The sequence below is a fragment of the Gasterosteus aculeatus genome, chromosome 14 (assembly GCF_964276395.1).
Source record: "Gasterosteus aculeatus chromosome 14, fGasAcu3.hap1.1, whole genome shotgun sequence".
In the NCBI taxonomy this organism is placed as follows: domain Eukaryota; kingdom Metazoa; phylum Chordata; class Actinopteri; order Perciformes; family Gasterosteidae; genus Gasterosteus; species Gasterosteus aculeatus.
Genome location: NC_135702.1, coordinates 3296312 through 3317135, shown reverse-complemented (window position 1 = coordinate 3317135; position 20824 = coordinate 3296312). Strand labels below are relative to the sequence as shown.

At 47.9% G+C, this 20824-nt stretch overlaps 1 protein-coding gene and 1 long non-coding RNA gene across 6 annotated transcripts in view; one reads left to right on the top strand and one right to left on the bottom strand.

Annotated features, from left to right (window-relative positions):
* The window catches only part of col5a1 (procollagen, type V, alpha 1), a 55447-nt gene extending 51516 nt beyond the window's left edge, over positions 1–3931 (bottom strand). For all 5 annotated transcript variants that reach the window (XM_078088947.1, XM_078088950.1, XM_078088951.1 and 2 more), the window contains exon 1: positions 3134–3931. In XM_078088947.1, coding sequence (XP_077945073.1) covers positions 3134–3233 — 100 coding nt within the window. In that variant the 5' untranslated portion in view covers positions 3234–3931. The remainder of the gene's footprint in view (positions 1–3133) is intronic.
* Positions 3932–17187: 13256 nt separating this feature from the next.
* On the top strand, positions 17188–19737 carry LOC144388312 (uncharacterized). The gene is made up of 3 exons (XR_013452640.1): positions 17188–17789; positions 18466–18647; positions 19065–19737. It is a non-coding gene; the product is annotated as an uncharacterized LOC144388312 (long non-coding RNA).
* Positions 19738–20824: the final 1087 nt, after the last annotated feature.

Below are 20824 nucleotides of genomic sequence, written 5' to 3'. Positions count from 1 at the left end.
TGCTGCTATTAGAACACAGCGAAAAGGCTGCAGATGATTGACCGTATTCGATTAGGAATGTCCTCTAAAATACCAGCACAGAATGGTGTATTTTCTATTTGAAATGCAACAGAATATATTTTTTTTCCTGGTACCCTTTTTTTCTACCAAGAATGGGAAGAAAACATCTGGAAAACATTTCTTCTGGGTTTCTGGAGGGCTTAGCAGACGGCACAATGGAACTCATCAGATCCAGATGCGAAGGCGCATAGTAAAACAGCAAAGCCCTCGTCTGTATATTCCTTTCAAATACACATATGGATGAAACAAATGCCAGCTCCTACTATATATAAATCACAGTTATTGAATCGTAACCATATTTACTTATTCCTTAGCATATCCGCTGCTGCTTCTAATACTTCTCTCTATTAGCATTAGTAGCTTTGGCCAAAATCCATCCTTGCTTTCATTCGCACAAGGTATTCAAAGAATGTTATTTCAGTATTTTTGATGACCAACGTGCTCTGCACCGGTCGGTTCTGGAACTGCAGGCATCTTTGTTACAGAAGAAAAAAAAACTTTGGGTTAATTAATGACAACAAACCCCGGCGCAAAGACTCGGAAACTGAGTTTCTACGACTTATGAAAAGAGGTCATTGAAAAAGCAGCTCAGCAGAAACACAAAGAAGGTAGATCTGGTCCACAGCAGGTATGTCCGATCATTAAACTCCAAAACATCTGAGGTCCCACACTGGGAGGCCATGGTATCTATTACCCTTGAGTGGATGTTATTCAGTCGAGCATCTGGAGACATCAACTCGCATAAACAAGCAAGACAAAGCACCTCTTTCTGTTTAAATTGCATCTCAGGCTGAAGATGCTAATGGGATTGTCTAGTCCATGGAGATGGAAAACATGATGGTTACGACACAGCAACTGACAGAATCCAAGATTTAGAAGGAGAACCTACTAGAACAAGGATCTGCGCATCTTCAACAGCAAGAATTCCTTTCTTCAGGCAATGAAACTGTAAACCTGACAGCAGCCGCAATCCCCAAGTCTTGACCTTCACCTTCGAACTCTGACCCCTCTTCTCATTCCTGACCTCGATGTGTAACAGGACCTTCTGTTAATACCACTCGTCGCCTCGGTTGAAAGTGAGGTCTCCTGATTAATGCAGAGGAGAGATGGACTCCCTAAAGACGGGGGATCATTACTTCACTCGGACTCATCCTCAAGCGAAGGTCGCTGTTAACTTCAAACGATTCGCCAGTGTGCAAAAAAGAGAATGTACAGCAACACTAATGAGCTAAACTACGGCGGACTGCAGATTTATATGTAATTTAATTACACCCTTACAACCTGGAGCTACAGCTGAACTGATATGTCTACGCTAATATAATCAGAAGGCAGCTTAATTCCATGAAAAAGCTCAGGTAAAACATCCGCGGCTTGTTGGCCGCGTGCTAAATTAGCAACTCGCTAGCTGGTTAGTGCAAAGTGGAGGTTTTTATTGATTTGTTTGTCTTTGTGTGGAGTGTTGGTGTAAAAAGGTTTGGTGACACATTGAACAGCTTAAGTGTTCAGTCTGATCTGCTGCCACCAGGTGGTGAAAAAAGCTCCATGAACTATCAAATCTGGGGAAGCTCACGTTTGGCTATTTTGCTAAATTACCTCCTTATTTTACAAAATACGATCAGAAATGATATTGTGTTTTTCAGATTTCATTGCAGAACTGGTTAATGTTCATACTGGACTTAAAAGAGAAGATGAATATATTCAAGTTGGAGAACATTTACTAGTTGCATGGTAGGACAATAAGTCAGAATTATGAGCTTATTAAGTCCAGCGCACAGCATCAAAATCAATTCAGCCCCAATTTCTATAATTTCCCAACGAAAACCACAGTCCAACTCCTCCTCTGTCATTAAAAAGGGCCGAGATATGGATCCAACTGTTATAAAGTGACCTAAGTTGTGCTCAGCTAACAATCATTATTTATAGGCAACATGGAAATAAACCGGCCGCAGTAAATCCTTTATATGTTCTACAGGACAGCCCACGTGGGCTCGTAAAGCCACTCCAGCTGCATCTGCTCTTCATTAGAATCATTTGAACAATCACTTCCGACGGCGTCCACTGAAGCGGTCTCAAATTGAGCCTCTGGCGCGGTCGAGCGCGACATCACGTTCGCCGCCCGTCGGCCCAATCTCAGACGCTTTCCAACCGTCCCGAAGCGGCCCACCTGTTCCCCCCTCGAAGCCCCCCGTGTCAGACAGCAGACCACCAACCACGCCAGGCAGCCTTTAGGTGCTAATAATACACGCAGGCCAGGGCCCGGGCCCCAATAGCACGGCACTGCGTGACCTCTGGACCCCCCCTCCCCGAGGGACACAACAGCTCCACGCTGAAGGGTCTAATGATAACACAGCCTCACGAAACACACCGGGCTCGACTGACACTGTCGTATCGCCTCACTTCTGGGCCACGTCTAAGTCGCCCAGGAGGACGAGGAGGAGTATGAGGAGGAGGAGTGCAGGGCCCTGTGGTTCTGATGTCAAAGTCTCCAAGGCGGCTCCACCCTGCCACTTCGGATGGGCTGCAGCCCCTCCCCGCTTACGGAAAGCACGCTCGTACCTCTCAGGAGCTCAGAAAGAGACAGAGATTGAGCCCTTTTGAAACTCTGTTGGTCTGCTTTTCAGAAAAGTTGCAGCTTAGTAATAAGTCTGTAAAAGAGAAATCGGATCTTCTTGTTCAAGGGACATCTGAAAAAAACGTTGTCTTTGGAATTGAGGGACATACTGTGCAGTTAACCCTTTCACCATCTTATGCATGTAAACCTGGGCTTTTTTGTTGTTGTTGTTGCAAAAACCTTCTGCACAACTTCACTGCTGCAGAGCATCAGTTCCTCAGACACAATACGTGTCGCAAAGGGAAACTTTCTTCAGCCTTTTCATACACTGACAAAGTCCCCATAGTTTTTCAAAACCGACCAAGATGAATATATTAAAAGGGCACAAAGATGAGTTTGGGAGGAGGGGCGGGCATCACAGTGATCCGCGAAGAAGAGGGACCCCTCCAACACCACCCACCCTAAAAAAAAAAAATAGCGCAGTTCCAGAGCGCACCCGCAGATCCCACAGCTGCATCTTACCTGAACTTGCTTGCGATGCGACAAAAAGCAGAATCACCGCAAGAGTGATTTGCGCGTCCCTTATCCTCCGCTTAACTTTCCATCTTATACGGGTATCCATGACCGCCGTACACGTCCACGGCCAGTGGACTCAGCTTCTCTCAAACTTTGGGGCAACTAATTCGACTCGCAGCGGCGTCCGGTCAGGACGAATACTGGGGAGAAAACAACAAAAAAAGACCCCCAAAAAAAGGTCCCAGAGAAAAAAGGGGAGGGGGTTGGGGGGGGGGGGGGATTGTGTCGTTATGTCTCAGCCATAAGGTTTGTTTGTGTGGCGTGCGTTCCTCCAGCTGGTCGGCGGATGTGCGCCCGTCTCTCCTCGCTGCGTCTGTGGACCCGTCCTGCACCGCCGCGCCTCCGTTCACAAGTGGCGTCCTCCCTCCGGGTCGTCGCGTAGGGGCCCCCTTCAAGTCCAACGGGGCAACACACACACACACACACACAGGGAGAGAGAGAGAGAGAGAGAGCAACAAAAAAAAAGGAAAAGTTACCCTCCCTCCTCCCCATCCCCAGCCTCCTCCTCTCCTCCCCTCTGTCACTCCCTTTGCGGACAGGAGACCCGGGCAAATCAGAGGGGGCCGCGCGCCGGGGGCGGCCCTGTTATTGGCCGCGGGTGCGGAGGGAAAGTTGCGGGGCGAAAGTTTTCACGCCTACAATTGTTGCGTCCCGAACGCTTTCGTTTGCTTCTTTTCACTGTTTGCAGAGCGCAGAGTCCCAGCTGCTCCTGCGCAAACCAGCTTCACATGCGCAGTTTGGTCTACTTGTGATTCTCCAAGCTGGACCTCATGGTGACATGTGGTGACAACAGGTGGGCTCCACGTAAATCATTCTGAACCCCCCCCCCCCCCACACATATTAGAGCTGGGCCGATGATCTGTTGGACATTGCTGACCAATTAGTGAAGACATACTAAGATTGTGTATTTATTTGTGAACATACGCGTGTATGTATTCCATGTTTTATTATCTGTCTGCCTTTCCCATTTTTAACTATATCTCTATTATTCCAGTCAACCCCAAACCGGGGAACTCACACACCCACAGAGGCCCGAACCCCCCCTGCGACTTTTTGCGAGGTTCACAAAGAGGGCTGAGTGGCTGTCGAACGGATCAGATCAGCCAGATCATTTCCACAACCACCAACATACCCTGAACAGTGGCAGCCGTCTGCGCAGTAAAAGTTGCCTTTAGCGCAATAAACAAGCAGCACAATGTTAAGGCCACGTCTCGATTGCGTTGTGCCAAGTTCGACCATCTCCCTTGACTTTATTTGGTAAGTCAGCAGCGTTCCTTGTTAAAAATGACCGACCGTCATGGGGAAAATGTGACCGAGTCACAGAAGAGAGCCACTACGACGTCAGACGAGCAGCAGCACTGACAGACGGAGAATAATAAAAAGCCCGTGACTGCAGCCTGGTCGGATGTCATCGGAACAAGCTGCAGCTGTTTGTGCGGTGTGATCACGTCGGAGCATCTCAACCTTCCGCCTTCGTCGCAGGTTCACCTCGGGCAACCCCTGTTACCATGTGTTTGTAGCCGGGTTTTCTGAAAAGGCGTTAAGTGTTTGGTCCGGTTGCGTCACATGAAGAGCCTCGATCTGAGATATTTACATCATGAGTGCACGCGCCTCTCTGCAGTGACCGCTGTGCTCTATAATGGTTACTTGGTCAGATAAATGGTTGAAATTATGGCCTGAGCCCCGTATTTAGCGTGGCTTTATACCTACACCACACTAATCTCAAAACTCTGTAACTGCTCCTTTACAAGTCTTCCCTTTGCTCCCTTAAACTGCCTTCTAACCAGAAACATGGGGTTTCATCTGAGGCTGGACCAGTGGTGGTTACGTCTCATTTGAGGACTTTCAGACAGAACGTTCTCACATAAAATACGAGATTGCTGATTGATCAGAGCCTTTCTCTCTTGTCGGGCTGGAAATTAAAGCCAGAGAGAACCTCATTAAATCCTCGTTATATAGTTATTGTCTTCCATTTGTTGAAGAAACACCCATTAGACTCATCTGAGCGATCCAGTTTTCTCAGTTTGAAGCAGAAATTTGTTTCTGGGCTACTTAATCTCGCTGTAACGTAGGTGTTCAGATCAATGGAGTTCACAGAAATTAAAAAAGGTTGAACACAAAGAAATGTGTTGGTACATCTGCAACTTGCTGCGTGGTTGTGTCCATGTTCTGCCTTGCTTTGCAGATCTCTGGCCAGGTGGTTGAAGTCGGCCGTTGACCTTGAGGGTTGCAGGCAGGAAGTTTTTGCAAATCTATGGTGAATAAAACACTTCTTAGCATGGCAGAACGTGTGAACGTAAACATCTGGACGCCAAAAGAAAGAGCACTCGGGGCCTTTGTTGTGATTTTTAATTGTATTTATTTCTTTACAAATACATATGGTTTTACTTTCCGCAAGTTCAATTACACATTCAAACCTTGCAATTCCCTAAAGCCTTGTATGACTCTTTCAACGATTTCCCAAACACGTCAAAACATACAGCAGCTCTCCAGAGTTGTGATGGAGATGAATTACAGAATGAAGTTGGTTCCGTGGTTCCAATTTAATGACTTGAGATTGTAGAGGAGCGAGAAGGGAGGGAAGTCAAAGGCAGCGAAACAAAAAGCACAGATCGATCGTGGATCCCTGAGCATCTCCTGGTCAAACGGAGATTTGTAGTAAAAAGAGGTCTTAGAATTGAGCGCAGAAAGGGGCCAACCTGCAAACTGACTCTTTTTTTGTCACAATATCGGTACTTTGAACATACAGTACGAGTCCAAACGTGTAGACACATTTTCTCATTTAATTTAAAAACGTGTACCCAAACTCATGACTGGTACTGCATGTAAAACCATCAATAATGAGTGTTTCCAATCAAACGACGTCGGAGCGCGTTGTGACCTTTAAAGCAATAAAATGGGCCCTCGCTGCCGCCTCCGTCAGAGGGACGCTGGTGAGGTGGTGCGGTGATGCACCACACTTTCCATTCCACAATGTGTGAACCTCCTGAAACACACTGCGGGTGAAACTTTGCAGCGTTAAGAGAGCTGAGTGTTAAGTCTACGAGGGAAGTACAAATATATGTCGGCCGGGAAGATATACACCTGGAATAATGACAGAGTAATGTCTGTCATCAGAAAACACACGCGGGCCTCACCTGTCTGCTCACGCTCACAGACGCAGCTCGTCCACATGTGCCGTCGGAAAAAAAGGATTTGCCCGCACAGATTTCCTCGCCCACAAATACGCCGGCCAAAAAGTATTGACGCCAGGCATTAATCCATCCCCGGGGTGTTAGTTGAGGCGCAGGGAGCAACGGCCCAAACGTGAACTGTCACTCACTCGCAGAGGCAGCGTGCTTTTGTAAGACGGCATCAGCGAGTCGGGTTTATAACTCGTGTGGCAAACTGTGGTGTTCTCAGTCATCCAGTGACCCTCCTCCCGCTTTGGCCGCACAGAACTGGACCCGACTTTGCAGAACATCTTCCGACAGCCCAGAAAGTCTTCTGAGAAATCGTCAGATTTTCATTGTCTATAATATATCCCCCCCTTCTCCTCCAAATGGGACCCTGTGCCATGTAGCATTACATTAGACAATTCAACCAACACATCCCCCCCCAGTGAGGGGGTGGATTTGCATGCATTTGTAAATAGATCAATTGCTTGAATCCTTTTTTTCCTCGTAGCAGACTTTGTCCTTCTAAACATCAGCGGTATTGTTTTATGAATTCTGAGGAACTTGGGAGCCGAGTATTGTTTGTGCTGCACTACAACACCCTCGTTGGTTCAGCAGCGTTTATCGACACGCGATGTACCAACAATCTTTGTCGGTGTTACCGATGGTACAGTGGTGAATGAAATAGGAATAATTATCTTTGGAATCTTTTTTCATTTTATCAGTTTTGATGACGTTATTGGACTTTGATCAAAGTTTCGATGTGTCAGTGACGTTGTAAAGAGTGAATGAGAACCAGTGAGCAAGAAGTCAGAGAGTTTCCCAAAGTGAAAAGTTATCAAACTAAGGAGATGGTGAGAGTCTACATGCTTTCTTCTCCTTGGGGGGGGGGGGCAAACACAAATTACACTACACTCATTCTACTGGCTTTGATGTAGACGTTAATTAAACGAGGGTTTTAAAGTGTCATGAATGCGCTGCTGTGAAGTGTGTTGTGTCTTAACCGGCTAAATTACACTGTTACAACAATGTAAAGAGGCCCCTCACACATAACTGCAAAGGTTCGCCCACATAACAAACACGCCTATAAAACGGTGGAGAGCATTTAGAACGAGAAGAATCTATTTCTTTTCTTTGTTGTCGCGCCTCTGTGGAAGAGACCCGAAACGTACATCGTCGTCGCCTGCCGTCTACGGGATTAATTAACCGCGTCTCGTTCCCCCCCCGGCTCCGCCCTGGCGGCCGTTTGTAGTGGTGGCTGTAATTGCGGAAGCCAACTTTGTGCCCGTGTGCTTTGACAAGACCCGCTCTTCACGCTCTCGCCTCTCTCGCTCACCGCGCCTCGTCGCGCCGCTGTGCCAACGGCCCGCTGAGTTTGAAATGTTCATTTGTCGATCGCAAAGCAGTGCCCCCGACATACACACAGCATCGCACACAACATGGCCGTCCCAGCGCGGCGTTGGTTCACAGGCGCTCCACATTCTCCGCTTGCAGGATGCAGAAATTGTGAGAGAATTGTAAGAGAAACAGCTTAGGGTCAGGGTCATCATTTGTGGGGGCCGGCCGCCTCCTTTTACAAGCCACCGGCCATTGTGTGGGCGACACACACGGTTTTTAGGGTCCCCCCCCCCCACGCTGGCCCCCCTCAATTTCATTGAGTGAAATGAAGAAAAAACTTGGCAGCACCAACTGACCCGATGAACACAACATATTCACGTTTTTGCCGACATGGACTTTCAGCCCCTGAGACGCCCTCGAATGGAGCCAGCGTGGACCGCCGCGTCATGGTTGAGTCTGCACGGCCTGCATGTGGACCACGCGGACTCGGGCAGGCGCCACTGCGGTGGGGGTTTGGCTGCTCGTTTGGGCAAGTCATATAAAAGAGTAGAGGAACAAGGAAAAATAAATCAATCCATCCACAATAAACCATGAGTTTAGTTTTAAAAGGTCTCCTACATAATTCAGCTTGCGTGTTTTATTAGTCCGAGCTTTTATATTTGAAACCCGTTTTGGTTGCGAATGAAGGGAGATCTATTACACGCTTGTGTGGTCCACCACCATTTGTCACGACCCAGCGCGAGGCTGGACGAAGGAGGAGATGCCACACGTGGGCTGCGACTAAAAAAAGGCGGAGAAGATAAATGAGTGTAATGATAAACTAAAAATAACAAAACCAAAGAAAGGAAATAGGAAGCTTCTTCTTTATGTCACAGCATTTCAGAATGAGGTCTTTGGAATCAAACTTCTTCTTCTATTTCCGTGCACAGATGGTTGTGCACCTACACAGACGAAAAACACGCCCCCATAATTCTGTTGGTGTGTTTCAAAGATGATGACACGAGTTTCCATCGGTTGGATCTGAGCTTAGATAAATATTATAAGAGCGCACAATTCGTGTGCAGATGTGGAAGTGTTCAGCAGCCGTTAGCTGAAAACATCAGATTCAACCATAAAAGCACGAATAACCACACACACACACACATATACACGTTGGTGGATGCAGCAGTATCTCCATTCCACACACACACACACACACACTCTTGACACGTTGTCATGAACTCGCCAGCTGCCAGTTGTCAATTGAGTGCTAATCCCCAATTGGCAGTGCATGTGGCATGTTTGCGCTGCCTGCAGCCCGGGCTGCAGGATGGAATGTTACTTCATCATTAAACACTCACATGGAACATTTCATGCTCATCTTCAGGTTCACGCTTGTGTCGTATGTGTCCACTGGAACACGTTTAAATGCTTGTATGTTTAAGCAGAACTCAGCCATTGATGTCATGCAGCCTCTGTCTTTTTCACTGCATTTTATATTTGTTCTCCACTAAAGTTGTTTAACCGCCTGCAAGTTTCACATCTTTGCAACTATAGTTGTGGCTCCTCATTTATTTTATAATCACGTTGTGTTTCCTGCTGCCAGAACGCAATGTAAACTATTTACAATTCACAGTGAATGAGGTCTTCTCGAGAGGGAAACTCAAAAAACGTCTTTATTCAGTGAACAGAAAATATGGAGAAAACATGAAGGAGCTCCAAGAGCGAGAATTGGTGGAACCACAGCACATAAAATCGACTGTCATCCCCATCAGGAGGTGCGGAGATCGGTAAGCGAGTAGCTACTCATGCATATTGCTGCAACTGTGTTTCATGCTGCTCACACATCACAGAAGGCTCATGGACCTCTAACGGTTGCATTAGACAAACATTATCATAACACCATACAAGTCACCTGTCAGCAGAGACCTGGGGAATCCATCTGCATGTATAAATGAGAGCATGGAAAGGCACGCCGGATCCGTACACAGACATATAATAATAATAATAATATTCATTATATTCCACAGAGGGCCTCTTAGTTTTTTTTTCCTCACACATTAAAAACAGCCGTGGTAATAAAGCTTATGTTAAGAATGTGCACAACGATCTCCGTGTGCACACACGTTCACATACATATTGCAATGAAATGATGATCCATCATATCTGCTGATTTCTCCTTCGGTTGTTCTCCATAATTATAAGAAATCACCTTCCTGTGTTTTTCCCCGCTGCTACTGTATGTATTTGGTATTTCTTAACACGTGTCAGCAAAGGTTCGAGATAAAAAATGAATAAAACTAGTTTGCACCCATTTGGATGGACTTGAACCAATAGAATCGATGGGATGTATTTTGGCGCCGCCTGCACAACTCAGAAAACCACTCTGTGCACGAGCTCGGCCTCACATGTGGCGCGCAGTCCGCGTTCTTGCGCTCGCGGCGGTCCGGCTGCTCTCTGTCCCTCGACTTGGAGAGCCGATGTGATGAATTAAACATCAGCCGCACGCTGTGATGATTAAGAGACAGCAGGATATGCTAATCGCAGAGCTGAACAGTGGAGGTGGAGCGCGGGTCTGTTCGGGGTGGAGTTCGGGCACAGAGCGAAATGCACACACACACACACACACAGTGGAGATGTTGAAACGTTAGCGATGTCAATTGAGGTAAGAAGGGGTCGTCCCGAAGTCTGGATCAGATCTTCTCATTGTATCTCAGCTTTAACTGGGGTTTTGTTGTAGCTTTGATGATTTATTTTCTTGGTCTTCTGGGAGACCTTCTTCCCAGATGGCCCGCCAGATGAAAAAGCAGAAGCAATTAAAATCCCTCATGAATGCTGTATTGGTGAGAAAACGTTTGAGGAAGACACATTTTGTGGGAAAATCGGACTCACGTGGAAGGTTGGAGCGGCGCTAATAAGCAACGTTTCTCAACAACTCGATATCTGTGATGTAAATTTGGAAATCCTGAATATGAAAATGTCGTTGTTGTATTTTTTTGAATATTTAGGGTTGCAGGGTGTTCCTGCAACCCTAAATATTCAAAAAAATACAACAACGACATTTTTAAAGTGTATCACTTGGTCTGGAATTTGGTCTTGTGTCGTCCTTAGAGGGGGAATCTTAAATAACGTGATCCACTGACTGCAGCGCCACAAGAGAGTCAAAAGACTTGATTATCCACTTATGTATCTCAACATGCTAGAGGAACACACGCAACATTTAGAACATACATGATGATTGCATGAGGATGTATCTCCTTGACTTTGGGGCGAAGCCGGGTGCAAATTGGGTAAAAGGTCTGTCTTTGTTAGAGTTCAACCTTTTTACTGAAAAGTTTCATCATATTTTCTTTGGATGAAGCATCATGGGATACTCGGGAAATGGAAACCGCGAGTGTGCTGAGTCAACCCCTCTGCGGTCATCTTTTCTACCCTTGACTGGTCCTGATGCCACTGGCTCAGTGAAGAAAACCAATCTGAGGGTTTGGATTCAAACTTTTGCAGAAACAAAGCAGCCCACTCTTTAACCAACGTTTTGTAACTTTTGTCGTCTTTCTCGCCCAGAAAAAGATCTTTGACTTTTTTTCCCTTTTATCATAAGATTAATTTCTAGAAAAAAGACACAAAGGTCACGGAGATCAAGGGGCCGATGGACCGCGGCCTTCCCCTCATCCTGATCCCCCCCTCCGCCCCCAGATCTGCCCAGCAGATGTTACGACACAGAAAAAGGACCCACCCTTGTGAAGTTAATGGGCCTTTCTGGATTCCAGGAGCACCCGGCTCAGACATTCAAACTATTTCCCCACGGTGTTTTAACCCTCAGGGACGAATCCTTCCCACCTCAGTCTTCCTTACTGCTGGCTCAGACAACCCAGTGTTAATCGTATGCATGGGCGAGCGTGTTAGAGTGAAGCCTTTAACAGCCAGGGGGAGTTGAAATCGGCTAGGAACTACACGCCTGATGCACTTAGAGGCTCCGTGCAGAAAGAGTCATTTATGGGTCTCACGCATGTTTATACAAGCGTCCCCGCTCCTTTGTGCAGCATGCACAAACATATACAATGCATACATACACAACCGTTCCATAGCTCATAATTTCCCTGGTAATCTTCCTGCTCGGCGCTCTTTAATATACTTTCCATCTAAAGGGATCATCGAGTTTGGAAGCTCTCCAGTGGAAAATCTGAACACTGCAACCGGTGCCAAAGTGCTCGTTGGCTTTGATAAACACCACGTCTGGAAAGGGGACTCGCTGAGGAGTGGTGGCTTCTTCTTGTTAATTCATTGCTTTATTATGTTTGAAAATCCCCCCCCCCACACAAAAAAAAATCACTGATCAGGTGAAGAGCGACACGAGGCACAATTTGGGCATTCATGACCGGGCCGTTCCTGCCACTCCTTGGGTTGGCTGTCATCTCATGGCTGCCACTTACCACTTCTCTCCGTAAGATCATAGAGGCGGGAGCCGTTACCATGTAATGGTCTGCAGTGGAAATCCAGATGTCTGCCGGTGAAGGCATACACTTTGGAAAAAAGATAGAGGAGGAGAGAGTTTTGGAGGGGGTGGGTTGGGGGGGAGTCTACACTCGACGAACACGGGGAGATGTGAAGAAGTGGGAAAGCCCGTGTGGTTTCCGAGTCCTTTAGCACCTTTCAGCGTCAGAAATCCCCGCGGGCCGCCTGCTTCATGCGGCCGATGACACACTCACAAACCCAGACCGCCAGGCTCTGGGTGAACAGAAATGTCTGTGCAGACTACAACGGGCTGGCACGGGATCAGCTCATCTACTCCACAGGCGAGGCGGACGGTGCACGTTGAGCCGCCGACGGGCGCACAATGGAGACAAAACCAAGTTCTGCTCCGTGTAACCTTGATTCAGTCCAGTGCTCCCATTCAGACCTCGTGTCCGGTGACTGGAACCGAGGGAGAGAGGAGACGGAGGCGTGGAGGGGGGAATTGGCACGTCCCAACGTAACGTCCCGGTCATAAATGATCCCCATGACTGAAGTTACAACTTCTACCCCTGATAGTTAGAAAGGCATTAAACAAAGAGTCGCAGTGGCACATATTTGGATATTTGGCCATGTCAGCAGTGTAAGAGTAGTCATGTTAATGGGCGTTAATGTTCTGCCGTTTGTCACCAGGACAAAAAAAAAATTCCTGCACCACTGTGAGTTTGACGTTTGAGGTTTTGAGTGTAACTGTGAACTAAGGAGTACGGATCAGGTTAAAATGGAAACGTCTTATTGTCGTTTTGAAACCACTGACAAATTAACAAACACGCATCAGGCCGTAGCTGCTTGGAATCCACATGGTAGCAATCCAGCCCAAGAAGCACAGCCTGTCTGAGCTAATAGCTCGGCTGTCCTGAGGCGTGTGAGCACCGAAAAGAGTTCAAAAAACAGCCACGAAGGGGGGGACACATGGACGGGGGGGGGGAGAAAAAACAAACCTGTGATTGGTGGAACCGGCCAAAAATGAAGGCGAGGGGAAGTGGATGGTGCGATAGGAAGAGCGTGTCTGGACTCTTCCCGGCCTGCCTGAGCTGCGCTCTTTGAAGTGCGTGCTTGCGACGCGTGTGCGCGGCGCTCCGACGAGACTCGCTCCAGATCTCCTCTTTTCAGACCATCATCTCGGGGGTTTATGGACTTTGTGCCCACTGGTTTTCTCTTCCTTTCCCCATTCATATTCTTTCTCTGATCTCTTCCGTGTGCCCCCCCCCTTCCCCTTCTCTTCTTCTTCTTCCCCTGCCTTCTATCACACGCCATTTTCCATCCTCTGTGCCGCACCGGCCTCCACCACGTTCCAAGCAGATGTCAGATGCGTGTGCGCGTGTGATACGGGAATCACACCCGGGTTTTCTCATAGACTTTCTGTCTGATCTCCCCGTAGGCCCGTTTACTCCAACGTCGCTCTTCCTCTCAAAACAACACGTGGCAGGACATCGCAACTCTTCTTTACGCGCAAAAGGCTGCGGAAAGGGAACATTTAAAGAAGAGGAGGCCGGCGGGACGGACAAGGGTAGAGGCCGAGAGACGACTGCCTCCAGAGGCTAATCCCTATCCAAGGTGCGCAGGTTTTTGTCGAAAATCTGTTTGTATAAGGAAGGAAGATCGGTTCAAATAACCTCGTCCCATCAGACATCAACCAGTGTGACGTGTACGTGTACAAAGTAAGCTCAGCTCCGACGTCCCGCACGCCAAGACGTTCGCGAGGGATTTCAAACAACATAAAATCCAAACGCTTGAGGGTAAACAGGAGAAACAACATAAATGGTCCTTGTGGTGCTCCCAACCCACTTTTGCAGACACACACCTGCACACTTACAGCTGGTAAGTGGTGCAAGGAAAACCATGTACTTCCTGGGAATTGTGTGGACATTCTTCTCTGGAATCAGCTTGACCTCAAGGAACCGCTTTGGCAAGCGGGTCGAAAAAAGACGGGGAGGCGCAAAGTGAGAAGTATACTATTGAGACTGCGAGCCGCCAGGCACGCAGGGACCCTGCAGCAAACCCTGGCATTGATTGCGACCATGTGCACCCCTGGTGGAGCAGATCCGTCCGCAGGATAAGGCATCAGTTGGTGTTCTCTCGATGGGAACAATAGCGCTGATTTGAAAATGCCCTCGACTTATTTGTGAGCGGTGACGGAGCCAAAGTCTGGAGCTGAGGCAGATGGAAGCAGCGGGAGATGGAGCTCGGGTGAATCAATAAAGGCATCATGATAAAGTCATCGGGAACAGCGAGGAATTACAGAACGATGGCCAACTGACTTGTTCTTCTTTTCCTGGTCCAATGTTTGTATTCTGAAAACCACATGTCTGCATCGCGTCCTCCTAACCGCCGACTTTTGAGACTCTTTTTAATCGGACCGCTTTTCAGTGTAAGGGTTTCTTAACGTGAATCTGAATCAAAACAGCACGTAACTTATCTAGAGACGAGAGGTGCATTTCTTTTGACATTTTTCACAACTCAAGCTTCTGTCCCAACAAAGTCCACCATAGATTTTTTTTTACCATTTATACGAATGAATCATGCACCATGAGTCATAGAATTGATATTGGCCTGAATAGCGGAAAATACATTTTAATCAATTCTCGTACATTGTGAAAAACAGCTTCTAAATGCTGCTGTCTATTTGTCTGACTCACAGTGCTGTGGTCAGTCTGGACTTAAATCCCCTTATGGTCATGACTGCTACTTAATAATGCCCTTTTACAGACGGAGGACTCGGTGTTCTCACAGGGCCGCCGGGCCAGCTGCTGCTAACCGCTTTAAGAACATCTTTGACTTCCCGATAGCATGCCAGTGCTACGCTAGTCAAACAGCGTTTACCTTTTACGTTGCACGGGCCTGTATTTGCCTTTTTTGCCAATGCGGCGGGACGTATGTAACTAACTATAGCGGGTTTGCCACATAATGACTCTTGACAGGTCAGCTCCGGTTTATTTAGGGTGGTCTACATGTACATTCAAAGCGCCAGCTAAATTTAAAGTGTGTTGACACCGAACACACACACACAACCCCGCTCACCTTTTACTGTGCGTCTCTTTAGATATACGGGCACACACACACACACACACACACACAAACGCACACAGAAATGCTCGGCATGTTTATAGCCTGTGAACTTTTAGGGCACAGACAAATGCTCTTTGTGCTTATGCGTTCGTGTAAACATCTGCATTTGCACACTCGTGCTAAAGTGTGACAGTATAAACTCATTAGCAGGAGAATTTTTCCTTCTGCCGCTCATACGCATTCGGTCCCACGCGCGGTTTGTTTGACAGGCGCATCTGCCGCGAGTGGATGTCTCAAGGTATTTCCTTTTCTGTGCCTGTGGGCTATTCGAAACACTAAAGGACGTCGAGGATGTGCCTCCTCAGTGTAAAAGATCGGCTGCTGCTAGTTATCACTAGAGGTCAGATGAGATCCGGTGAGGTTGCGTAGCATGAGAGGCCACCTTCACTTGACCGCCGCTCATTCTCATGCTAACCAGGATCAGAAGACTCGCTGGCAGCGACGGACTTTAGCGTCTTCTCGCTCAATGTTTGGGTTTTACAGCCGCTGTACATCAATCTACCTACACGTGTGTCTCATCTACCGGCCGGGTAAATAAACTCTCATGCTGAAGTTGACTTAAGTCAATACGCCGGCGTAGCAATCAGGGCGGTTTTTTTTTTTCCTCTTCTGCATTTCATGCCGTAATTACCACCTGGGCCCGACGTAACTGTTAAACCAGGAAGGACCCCGCGGCGCAGCTGTCGGACCCCAAAGATGACCTCACGGGGGCGACGTCACAGCGGCCGCCTCGGTGAGCCCCTCCGCTCTCCGCTACTGCTACGCGCAGACAGCTACAGGGCCGTCCCGCCCGCCGTGACATCACCGCGCCGCCCTCGCCCTCGCATCCCGCCGTCGATGGGTGACGGCCATGTGTGACACCCCCCCATGCATGTTAAGGTCGTGCTCAGTTAACCGTCTGCTCAGAGGGGGGGGGGGTCAGCTGTCGCTACCTAAAGCAGGAGAGGAGATGGTAATCTGAGGCAACGCTGTCATTGTTCAGTGAGAGCAAGGAGAAGGCAATGGGGAGGGAGGAGGTGGGAGGAGGTGGGAGTCGGGGGGAGGAGGCGGGACGGGGCGGGGCTCTCCAGCCACGACTGGAAAACTTAAGTAACACAGATCCGCTTGAAGAAGGTGGAGCTCATTGTTGGAACAGCAGTTTTGGGAGTATTACTCCGCCCCCCCTTCTCTCTCTCCCCCCCCCTCTGCTCACAAAGATACTGTTTTCCTATATTTTTTCACCGCAGCCTATCGTGTAATAGTAGAAACATATGCGCGCTGGTGCGCTGACATGTGCGCAGGCCTTGGGTCCACAGGGAGGGTGAGGGAGCCACGGTGCACGGGAAAAAAACACCATTACTTCCTCCCCTCCTCGTCTTTTTCTCTCCCCCCTTTGCCTCCAGCTCCCTTTTGGGTTGTTCTTTTGGATTGCATCGTCCACGTTGCCCTCCCCGGTTCCACATGTCACCAAACCTTCTGATCTCGACTTAAGCTTCTGTCTCATTCTGTTTGGTGATTTTCCTTTTAAAGGCCCCCCCCACCCAACCCCCCTTTGCTTCCTCCCGCTCTCCCGTCTCCCCTTTTCTTTTCCCTCCTCACGTTTGTTTGTGTGCGCCGTAACAAGAACTCGCGGAGACCGAACCCTGTTTGTGATGAGAACAAAAGTTGTGTGACAGCTGAGCATTCGCCTTGGCTCGCGCTTTTCAGCAAATTCCATCCCGCCCTTTTGCATCACTCGCTGCTCCAGTCTGCCCGACGTTCTCACAGCTCCCACGTTTTCTGTTTCCATCACTTTTTTTTCTCCTTCCTCCACTCCCTCCCTCCCTCCTCCTCCCCCTTTCTTTCTCCTCTCAACTCTCCCCTCTTTTCTTTCCCAATACTTTATAACGCCGTCATTCCGGCTGCCGCCTCCCCACTTCTCTCACCTCTCTTTCTGTAAGATGGTCTTAAACTCCCCGCCTCCCTCTCCTCTGGTTCTGATGCCACTTCTGTCGTCCCTCCCCCCCCGTGTCCCACGCCCGGCATGACTTAAACCAATCAGGGAGAAGTGCGGCGAGACTATAACTCTAATTATGGGCACGTATATACGTTTGTAATAAGGATATATGGGATTGTGTCTATTGGATCAGACACATAAAAAGACAAAGGGATCTTGGACCAGTGACGATCCCAGTTGGGTCTGACATCACCGGATGGGGGCTCGTTTTTCCTGCCTCGTGAATGTATACTTCTAGCTGGGTGGGTGTTTAGTAAAAAGGGAGGATCGCTCTACTCACTGGGACGAGAAACAGACGTGCCCTCCACTCGGTCCAGGGGGGGGGGGGAATGTAAACAGCAGTATTTTACAAGATCGTGGTTTTCTCAAGACGTCCACGCAATGAAGTCGAACACGTTGGTAATAATTCCAACATCAAATATGGGGTAGAGACATAATAAGTTCTACGGATGAGGACTGTAGTCGCCAGAATCACCTGGATTCAAATCCAGGTCACGGCCCTGCAGACGCTCTGCAATGCACGTTGTGAAGCAGCGGTCGGAGTGAGCAGATGTGGTCGGAGTGCTGCCTTCTGGTAGGTTACACTCAATTTGGGTGTCGGGTGATATGAAATTAAACTTGACTTATGAAAACACTTGGCGTGCCAAGAACATTTCTCTTTAGCTGCTTCTGCCCACAGTTTAAAAAGAAGTAGAAGTCGCGAGCGAATGGATTTCGGGTATCGGGCGTCCTTCCGTTTCTTCCACTGGATATTTACATACCTGAGCTCTTCCTGCTTCATCTCGCTCTGCGCAAGCGAAGCCTCAGCTCGGGTCTTTTATATTAGTCTCGCCTTACTGTCCTGACCTTCTTCTTCCTCTCCACCAAAGGCTACGATGCAAAATCACATGTAACGGAGACCTTTTGCAAACCGAGGCTTTCTCTTGTGGAACCAATCCGCACTTTGTCTCCAGGGGTTAATGGGTTAATGGACTATATTGTATAACACTTTTCTTCCGACCACTCAAAGCGCTTTTATACTTCATGTCATTATTCCACCGTTCACACACTAATGGCGGGGGCCGCCCATTAGGCCCAATTAACATGCATAGATTCAACCTCAGAGCCCCTAATTGAAGGACGACCCTGTTCTACTTTCTATTTGAAACATTGAAATCAAGCTTCCTTTTAAAGGCTGTGTTCTTTCAACGGACTACTGTGAGGGGGGGTCGGTCGGCTTGGATCATCTTACAATCTCTCCTTGTCCACAGCCGACTGCAAAGCCAGTACCACCTTCGATAAATCCCTTACACGACCGATGCGGATGACCTCGTCTCAAGACTCATCGCCGATTTCCTCCTCTGTGGAGATGTTCACAGCCTATTTTATCCCCAGCTGCTCCACTAGCCCTGCTATGGCCCTTCAGCTCCTTTTAATATGCAGCATGGAACAAGTGAGTCAACTGCAAGTTTTAGCATCATGCTTTTTACTTAAAATCCCGTCAACATGGAAATGAGTTTTGTTCCTAATTGACGCCACTGGCTAACTGACGTGAGGTGATTGGCATCTCTTGCGCACGCTTCCTCAGTCTGAGGTTCTCCCGAGCTCCAGGTCTTTAGCGCCACATAACGAGCATGAGTATTTATCTACAGAAAACCGAAGCGAAGCCAAACAATACGACGTCATTAAGTCTCTTCAAGTGAAATACGTGGGCTCACCGTCCAAGAAAAGGGAGGTTTGCCCGTTGCTTGTTGTAAAGAATGAAGAGCGATAGTGGAGACCCTAACAATCCCTCCACACTGATGGTCAATTTGTGTCACGTTCACTGTTCACGAGGAAATTCTAATCATTTCTGTTTACTGCACTTCAGATCGGCAAAGCACAAATGCCTCTTTACGGGATTCGACCGTCAGATGGAGCCAGAAAGGAATTCACGAGGGAGGAGCTGGGCTCGGACGTGCAGCCAATCACATACGACTGCAGCACAAGCGACACGCCCCCAAATATTATGTATTATATGACCAATATTGATGGTCATATCAGACTGGACGAGGGGACTTTTTTGTAAAATAATATACAATTCATTCTTTACTTCAGCTTCACCTTGTGTATTGCTTACTACTTCAATTAAATTCTTTATCATTTTTAAACTCGAGCCAGTTGACTTTTTATGATTCTCGTCTCAGAAGCGCGGAACAGTAGTGATCCTCCTTTAAAGTGTCAAAGCTAAGAAAAGCTGCATACTGGATACGTAAAGAAATGCATGTTCAAAAAAGAAGACCAATTAGAAATAAACGGCATAGTGGCGACGGAGGGTGCCTCTGTAGGACAGGAAGCTAGTGGAGCGCAGGGCCGAGCAGCTCAGGGATCTGAGAAACCTTGTTTACAGAATCCGCCGTCTGCTAAAGACATCAGAACCCTGGGCTCGCATCCATCGACACCTCCAGGAGCCATCATGCATAATCTCACTCATAGCAACTCAGTTTAAACTCCTACAGGCATGAGATTATTATTTTACCAAAATAAGTATATGACCCTCACACACACTGTTGAGTACAACAAATAAGAGTTATGGTTTTGGAATAAATGAGTCTTGCAGATAACGGAAAAATGAGTCCAGACTGTAATTTAATGACCCAATGGGCTTGTGGAGAGAGTGCTGACGTGAACGTCTTGCCTGGAAAGAGATGCTTTGCAGCTGAGTCATCCCCCGGCAGCGGCTGCCATATCCTGGGCAGGCTGGGCCCCTCTGACCCCTCCCTGGTTCTCCCCCAGGCGTCCTCCTCTCTGCCTCTGATCTACGCCACGTTTCCAGAGGTCCTCCTAGCTGATGCGCTGGACACCACCAATCCTGAGGGGTCATGCCAAACCACGACGAGGAGTTGGTGCCCTAGTGGGCAGACGGCTGCTCTCTGGGGAGATGATGGATTACGGAGAAGGAAGACGGGTACCGGTGTGTTCTCCATAAACTGCCACCAGCAGGGCCGGAGAGGCCTGATGCCTACACGTGTGTGTAACTGCACACACACACACACACGTTACACCCCGGGCTGGTTGGGTGGGCCTGTTGTTTACTGACACAACAGGAAACATCATGGTTGACAACATTTCAGCATTTGGATTGTTTGTTTCTGTGTCTCTTTTATCTTTTTTTTTTCTTCATCCTTAAAGGGGCGGATCATCCAAATTACAAATAAAGCAGATAGTTTGTACTTCTTAGAGGATTGTGATATTATTTTTAAGTCAACGTGTCTTTTGAACAACACGCTCTGGAAGCAACCCTCTAATGCCTGAGAGATTATTTAAAACATTGGAAGGCAGACGTCTTTCCATCTCCAAGTTCTCCAGTCGGGATCCTTTCTTTGGCCAAAGTGTGGTGAAAACTCTCCATTACGTGCTGTCAACAAACCCGACACAAACACCTCAACCAACAACGAGTCGATTCTATTACCGAGTATTTATTTGCATTGACTTTAAATAAGTGACCCCCTTGTAATTTTTGTTTTTTGGCTTTGCCGCTTTTTCCTTTTTTCCTTTTTCTGCAACCAGAAATGACACAAGACGTTATAAGACATTAATGGCCGACGCAGGAGGTAACATGGACAACCGAGCGACGCTGTTGTTGCAATC